Source organism: Loxodonta africana, chromosome 7 (assembly GCF_030014295.1).
Source record: "Loxodonta africana isolate mLoxAfr1 chromosome 7, mLoxAfr1.hap2, whole genome shotgun sequence".
NCBI lineage: Eukaryota > Metazoa > Chordata > Mammalia > Proboscidea > Elephantidae > Loxodonta > Loxodonta africana.
This window is the reverse complement of record NC_087348.1, coordinates 21976030-21984462: the sequence shown is the minus strand read 5'-3', so window position 1 is coordinate 21984462 and position 8433 is coordinate 21976030. Positions and strand designations below refer to the sequence as shown.

Here is an 8433-nt window from a genome sequence, read left to right as displayed (position 1 = left end):
TCTAAATATGTAAGAAGTCCTTTCTGCTTTCTTTGCTATGTTCTCAAGAAGATGTGTGATACAATTTCTAATATAAGATCAAATTAACTAGAATCACCTATTTCAGATTTAAATTTTAAGTTGTATATTCTAGCGTGAGGCTCAAGGTTCTCATTTCTAAAGTATTTTTCAGGTGATGAAAAACTTTTCCTCTTACCTGCGGAACTGAACCGTTCACTCAAAGTTCGCTATGACTATTATGTGTATGGATTTTTATATAAGCTTCTTAATAGCTTCATGTAGGCCATAGGGAATTCTCAAGGAGAAAACACATTAACTCTCTTCTAGAAAAGAAAGCAACAAGATTTTTTTTTTTTCCTTTTTTCCTTTCAGTGAACAAGCAAATGGTTCTGGCACAATAAACTGCATGATAAAAATAATAAAATGAATCATGTTGGCCTCTTAGAAAAGATGCCTCAATGGAAAAGCTTATAACATAAGATTGAAAATCTAATGCTACAGAACATTGTTCTTGCTCTGATGCTAATTAACTATTCATGTTGGGTTAAAAAATCAAATTCCCTAAAATCCAGTTTCTTTTTCCCAGTAGTATAACCTGTTTAATATTCTGTAAATATATACAGAGAGAGATAACATGAAGTAATAACAAGTTAGAATTTATAATAGTTTAATAAAAATAACGATATTCCTCATCTTAGTTATACGGTGCTAGGCATCAAATTGGTATGAGAGATAAATGTAAGCTCATTGAGAGTTTAGGCCAGGAAAGATGGGACAACATACAGACAACTCTATTGTTCTATGGGACAGAACACTAGAATACTAGAAGTACTGCAAAGTTAAAGGTCAAACTTTGAGTTGTACAGGGTCTTTTCCTGTCTTGAGAATTCTTTATACAAATGTAAAGAGATATACCTAAGAAATTTAAGAATATACTTAATATGTTCTTAGAGAATTCTTGGAAACATTGTAAAAAACACATAGTTGTCTAGGCTCCATAGAAAAAGATGCTAAGTAGATAGTAAATGTTGGTCATGGAATCTGAGTTGAAAGAAAGAGGGGAAGCAATGAAAGAAGGAAGGAAGGAAGACAGAAAGGAAGGAAGGTACACTGATACTGGTAGGCACCCAGTTGGGATCAATCAATGTATTAACTAAATGCAATCCCAAATTGACTTATAAATATAATGTAATTTTAATTAAAATCAAACATTTTTGCAGATCTTAACAAACTTATTCCACAATTCATACCGAAAAAGCAAAAGAACTAAAATAATAAAAATAATTTCAAAAAAGGAGAATAGCGTTTGAAGATTTACCTAATCTAATTTTAGGACTTACCTTAAGCCAAAATAATCAAGACAGTGTGATATTGGTTAAGAAATAGTGGCCTACATTGATGAAACAGAACACACATATGTGGCCAACAGATTTTTGACAAAGATGCTAAAGAAAATCCTTGGAGAAAGTGTATGCTTTTTTAAAAATGGTGCTGAAAGAACTGAACAGCCTTATACTACAAAAAAGGGAATTGGTTAATTCTTTCACCGTTTTAAAAATTTGTCTCAGTATGAACCCCTCCCCCCAAAACATGGACAAAGGACTTGATCAGACAATTCACCAAAGAGGATATTCAAATGGCCAACAGCACATGAAAATAATGCCATTCACCATTAGAGAAATGCAAATCAAAACCATAATGAAATATCACCTCACCCCCATTAGAATGGCAATGATGAAAAAAATGAGAAACAAGTATTGATGAGGTTGTGGAGAATTTGAAACCTGCATTCATTGCTGTCGGGAATGTAAAATGGTACAAATATTGTGTAAAGCAGTTTCACAGTTCCTCAAAAAGTTGAAGATAGAATTACCATATGACCAGTAATCCCAGCCTTAGGTTTGCACCCAGAAGAAGTGAAGGCAGGAATACAAACAGAAAATTGTACAGCAGTGCTGACTGCAGCACTTTTTATAATGTCAAATGGTGGAAACAACGAAAATGTCCCTCAACAGATGAACGGAGAAACAAATGTGGTATATACACACAATAGAATATTATACAGCTGTACAAAGAAGTGAAGCTCTGATGCTTCCCACAATATGGACGTACCTTGAAAACATTATGCTGAGTAAAATAAGTCAGCCACAAAAGGGCAAATACTGGATGACCTCACTTACATAAAATAAGCAAATATATGGATGCTATTTTTAAAGATTATTAATGGTACCAGAAGTGAGAGGGAGGGAAAAAGGGGGAGTTTTGTATGGAGGACATTGAGTTTATGTTAATGGTGGTGGAATATTTTGGAAAAAGAAATAATGGCTGCACAATATGAAAAATGTAATCAATGTCATTGAATTGAAAATGTGGAACTTATATGGGCAAGTGTTTTGGTGGGTATATTTTCTGCACACACACACACACACAAAAAAAGACCCACTACACTGTGGACTTCTGTCTTCCAAAACTGTAAGATAATATTATGTTGTTTTAAAAAAAAAAAAATTAAAGGCCTTTTGTCACAGATTTGCCCAGCACAATGCACTGTTTGATTTCTTGACTGTTGCATCCGTGGACAATGACTATGAGTATAAATAAACACGTGTATCAAATTTGGTACCGGTAGAGTGGGGTGCTGCTCTAACAGATAACTAAAATGTGGAAGTGGTTTTGAATCTGTGAATGAGTAGAGGATGAAAGAGTTTTAAATTGCCTAATAGTAAAAGCCTGGGTTGCATTGAAGAGACAGTTGGTGGAATTCTGGACAGAAATCAAAGACAATTCTGATGGGGGCTCAGAAGGAAGTGAGGAGAGCTGTCACACTGGAAGCACAACAGATGGCAAGAGGCAACAGCAGAGAATAACAGCAGCAGAGAGATGGTAGCAGCAGAACCAGGAGACCAGCACGAGACAGACCCAGAGCTGACCCAGGCAGCGAGAAATTTGAGTGTCTTCCAGCAGAAGTTTACAGGCAGAGTGGGGTGCCCCCAGGCACTTATTGGTGGAGCTAAAGAGCTTTGGAATACTTGCCCCAGCAGGGCAGACTCTGGCAGCGAGGCCCAAGAGTCAAAAGACCAAGGAACCAGGACGCAGAAGTTGAAGAGACAAGAAACACAGGAAACAAGCACAGTTGCCATCCAGTGGGCCTGAAAGGCAGAGCTGAAGCCCAGAGAAGATGGGCCTCTACACAGAATCCAGAGTGCGGCCAACAACCACAGTCTGGAGGGCAGGGTCATTGCCTAAATGGCCTCAGAAAATAGATGATTATTTTCAAGCCTTGACGACTAATATAATGTGTTCTGTTGACTTCCTTGGTGCATATTATCCCTTCTTTTCCATCAATTTCTTCCATTTGTAATAGAAATGTCTAGCTTCTGCCCGTTCCACCCTTGTACTTGGAAGCAGATAACTTGTATTCTAGATTTCACAGATGAAGAGGAAGTTTTGGATTTTGGACTTTGAATTGATTTAAGACCTTTGCTGTGATATGATGGGGGTGAATGTGTTTTACATGGGCAAGGATATGAATTTTGGGGGACCAAATGGTGGAATATTATGGATTGAATTATGTTCCCCAAAAATGTGTGCCAACATGGGGAGGCTATGGTTATCAGTATTGTGTGACTGTCCATCATTTTGTCATCTGATGTGATTTTCCTGTGAGCTCTAAGTCCTACGTCTATGTTGTTATGAAGCAGGGTTATAGGCAGTTATGTTAGTGAGGCAGAATTCAATCCACAAGGTGAGGTTTTATCCTGAGTCAATCTCATTTGAGATATAAAAGGGGGACGGACTTCCCAGAGATTTAGAATTGTTCTAGGCTCATTTTCATTCAGTTCAAAATATATTGTATTTTCCTGTGTGATGTCCTCCTTGACTGATGGTTTATTTAGAAGTATGCTGTTAGCATAGCTATTTGTACCATCCAGGGACAAATTATAAAACACGTGTCTATTTGTTTTTTCAATTACTGAGAAAGGAATGTGTAAATCTCCAATTATAATTCTATATTTGTATACTACTTTCAATTCTAATAATGTTTGCTTCATGCATTTTGAAATTTTATTTTAGACATATACACTTTTCAAATTGTTAAGTCTTATTGATGAATTCAGCTCTTTATCATGATGTAACTATTTCCTTTATCCCTTGTAATATGCCTTTGTTTGGTCTACTTCACTACTCTAACCAGAGTGATACCTATCTGGAATTTTAGTTCTCTTCCTTGAAAATGTTATAAAACATCAGAATCAGTATACGTATGCCAAAATAAATAAAAAAACTTACTGACTTGAAGATGATTCTGACGGGTAGCTACCCTGCAGGACAGAGCAGAACTGTCCCATAGGGTTTCCAAGGCTATAAATACTTATAGAAGCAGGCTCTTGGATGTTTTTCCCGAAGAGCAGCTATGGCTTCTAACCACTGAAGTTTCATTTAGCAGCCTAGTGCTTAACCTCTGTGCCGCGTGGCTTCCTTTCAGTATAGGTCTAATTGATCTAATTTACTCCACTTTCACAATCTTCTTCTTCTAATATCTTCGTTTTAATGATCACTCAGGCTCATGACCTGCAGCTTCCAGATGTTTCAACCAAACCAATCACTAGTTAAATCCTATGGAAACCACACCTCCAACACTCCTTACATACATTCCTTCATCATTGACTTAACGAAGGCCTTCATATGGCGTTGTCTAAAGGCCAAATAATGCAGTTGATAAAGGAAAAAGATTGGTATGTTCTTTTATTCTACATACCAAAATGTCTAAATGTGAGGTCTCTGTAGCCAGGAAGCTTAAATGAGAATATGGTTATCACTCTTAAGAACTATGTGGCCTTGAGCAAACTTATGTATCTTTGTTTCCTCATAAGAGATAATTGTAGAACCACTCACAGGAAATGGTATGATAACTACATGACTTAATATGTGAAAGGCACTTACATAATTGTTCAGTGCCTAATCAGCTGCATATGAGTTCTCACTGTTGCCATTAGCTATCACTCATTCATTGACTTACCATTCATTTAATAAATATCTATAGTTATTATTGTTCCAAGTACCATGTTATGCCCTGAGGATCAGTAGTGAGGACAGACACAATGACCGCCTTTATGCAATTTACAGTATCAGCATACTGTTAGATCTACATAAAACCAAACCCACTGCTGTCTAGTCAATTCCAACTCAAAGCCACCCTATAGGACAGAGTAGTGTCACCTCATAGGGTTTCCATGGCTATAATCTTTAAGGAAGCTGACTACTACATCTTTTTCCTACCGACTGGTTGGTAGCCACAAACCTCAGACCTTTTGGTTAGCAGCTAAGGGCTTTAACCACTGCAGCACCAGGACTCCTTTATACCTATATAGGAACTAAATATTCAAAACAATGAATATTAATTTTAATATTTAGTTTATGTAATATTGTTATAATACTGACCAATGTGTTAACTTATATTAAATGAATAAATAAAAGGGGCCCATGGGGACAGCAAGGTCAAACAATTATTTCTTGAAGGAAAGATACTTGAGGTAATTTATAAAGAATAAAACTATTTAACTTGAGACTTAAATATGCCATTTTTCTGTGTTGACTTGAACAAATAAAAAATCATTGAAGACTGTTTTATCTCAAAATTTGGTTTCTACTTTATTAAGAGAAAAATAGGAAACAGTATGGGAATTTCCACACAGCTTAATTTGACATGAATTCTTGTCTAATTTGATGGCTGGATTATTAACCAAATATTTTTAGGCACAACTGGGTACAACCTTATTCCTTCAGTTCATCTCTTCCTTTCCCATAAAATTATGGTTTTTTTACTTGTTTTTTTTTTCACTTGGAAGACTAATAACAAAGGAGACAACCTTGACTGAATCCTTTCCTTCACAACTTTGACACCCTGATTTGAATAATAGAAACTTCAAATATGATCTATGAATGCTGCAAAAATTCTGAGTTTTGTAAAAGTCGCCTATTTAGGAGTACTTTTGAAGCAGGCTATTCCTATCTTCTAGAGAGACCATCTCAATAAATCATAACCAGAAATGATTTTTAGTTACTAGGACTTCAAACTACATAATTTTTAAAAGATAAAATGTCTATATTGCATCTGTGAAAATTAGTACTTTTTTGAAGGAATTTTGAGTATATATTTAAACCACACTCTGATGTCAAATATCCCTTCTTCCAATAGAAATGTATTAGTTCTCTTTGCGTATTTGATCAGAAGAGATTAGAAATTGAGGCTCTGAAACATACTGGTGTGCTTTTCAAACTCATAATTAAGAATTGGCTTTTACAGGAAAATTGTTTTGATTGTTAGTTTTTGATGATTTCCTTGTGGTGAGGTCACAAGATAACCACCACTGGTTGGAAAAAAATAGGTTTTATCGAGCAAAACATACTTTTTACTCTTAATGACTTGTAAAATAAACAAACATTGAAATAAAAACAAATAATTCAATAAGGAGTTGGCATAAGCAGGAGAGAGTTGGGATGATGTAGAACATTTTTTTCCTTCTCTGGGCTATGTTCATTGTTGTAAAGTTTCCTTCGTAATGACCAATGTAGGGTTTTTCCTCATAGTTAGAGAACAAAGGCAGAATGGGGAAATGAACTAGAATTTTTAAAACATTTCTGAATGGTGAAATAGTTTTTCCGATTTTGGAGCAAACACATATAGTAGCCTATTGTAGGTCATTCTCTAAGCTACATGTTTGTTTTTACTGAACCTTAAGTATACTCTCATTAAATATTACCATCTGGTCTCTCAGTAGTTTCAGAAAGAGTCTGATAAATTTCTGTGATTAGACAACGGTAAAAAAAAAAAAAAACCCAAAAACTAATAGTGGAATCAATGTTTATGGTGTTCAGTGAAGCAGTGCAGAAGGCATATCCAGAGGCCGAGATGGATCTGAGTGTATGACAGAATAAGGGGCTAGTAATCTTTGGGAGGTCCATCACAGGGATTTCAGAATGGGAAATTAACTTCCAAATGTTTGCTGAAGACTTACTATAAACAATGTGAGAATATGTGAAGCTATAGAGTTCTCAGGACATCATCATTATAGTAAGAGAAAGAAGAAGTTAAATATTAATCATAGTAATATAACCTGTCACTGAATGTTTAATATGGGTACATTTGAATGTAATCCCATAAGTATGTATATGATACAATTTATCTGCTCTTGATGGCACTGGGTTGTTGGTTTTGTAAAATTCTGCCTTGGAAGGTTGATTAATGCTTCATTTGGAAATATTCTAGGAGATAAATGCACTTGAAACTAAAAGCAAGGCACTTTCTTCTCTAGATTCAAACCTTAGAACAATGGACTGACACCCAACATTCTTTTCGGTTTTACAAAGCTAAAAATGTACTTTATTTATGAACCAATTTCTCTCAAACATTTTTTCATTGCTTCTTTTACATCTTTGTTCCTCAAACTGTAGATAATGGGATTCAGCATGGGAATCACAATGGTGCAGATTACAGACACTATCATGTCATGGTCCAAAGCATAGCTGGAACTTGGCCTCACATACATGAAGAGGATTGTTCCATGGTAAATTGACACTCCAGTTAGGTGAGAGCCACAAGTTGAAAATATTTTCCGCCTCCCTTCAGCAGAACGTGCCTTCAGAATGACCTTTAAAATGAAACCATAAGAGATCAAGACAATCAGGATGGTGAATATTTCAACAGAACCCACCATGTAGAAGAGTAGAAGTTGGTTGATGTGAGTGTCAGAACAGGATATAGCAAGGAGTGGAGGGATATCACAAAAGACATGTCTGATTTCATTGGATGCACAGAAGGAGAGGCTAAAAGTTGCCACTGTGTGTAAAGTAGCATGTGAAATACCACAAACATAAGAAGCAATGATGAGTGACACATAGACTCTGGATGACATGTTAACTGAATACAGAAGTGGGTTATAGATTGCTACGTAGCGATCACATGCCATTGCTGCCAAGAGAAAAGATTCTGTGGTCCTAAAAGTGGAAAAGAGCAGCATCTGTGTTTCACATCCAAGGAATGAAATGGTTTTATTCTCTACCAGAAAATTGACCAACATTTTTGGTGTGATAACTGAAGAATAGCAGGCATCCAAGAATGATAATGCACTCAGAAAATAGTACAGGGGATTGTGGAGTCGGGAATCTACCATGACTAATAAAACCAGTCCTAAATTTCCCACCAGAGTAAAAACATAGATTGCAAGAAATAGTAAAAAGAGATAGACTTCCAGCTCAAAGTTGTCTGTAAAACCCCGCAATATAAACATGGTGACTTCAGTGGTGTTCTTCAACCGAATCCTGTGTGCATCCAGTCCTGATGGCAACACTGACATTTTAGTTGATATTTACGGGTCCTAAAGCAGTTGGACTCTCGGCGTGGTACAAATGATAAATGTACTTGCTGCTAAC

The 8433-nt window shown here is 36.0% G+C and overlaps 1 protein-coding gene across 1 annotated transcript; it reads right to left on the bottom strand.

Moving 5' to 3' along the window:
* Positions 1–7215: 7215 nt before the first annotated feature.
* Positions 7216–8433, bottom strand: LOC100655621 (olfactory receptor 5T3-like). Its single transcript, XM_064288061.1, has one exon. It carries the CDS (start codon positions 8355–8357, stop codon positions 7389–7391), a length of 969 nt encoding a protein of 322 aa, XP_064144131.1. The 5' UTR covers positions 8358–8433; the 3' UTR covers positions 7216–7388.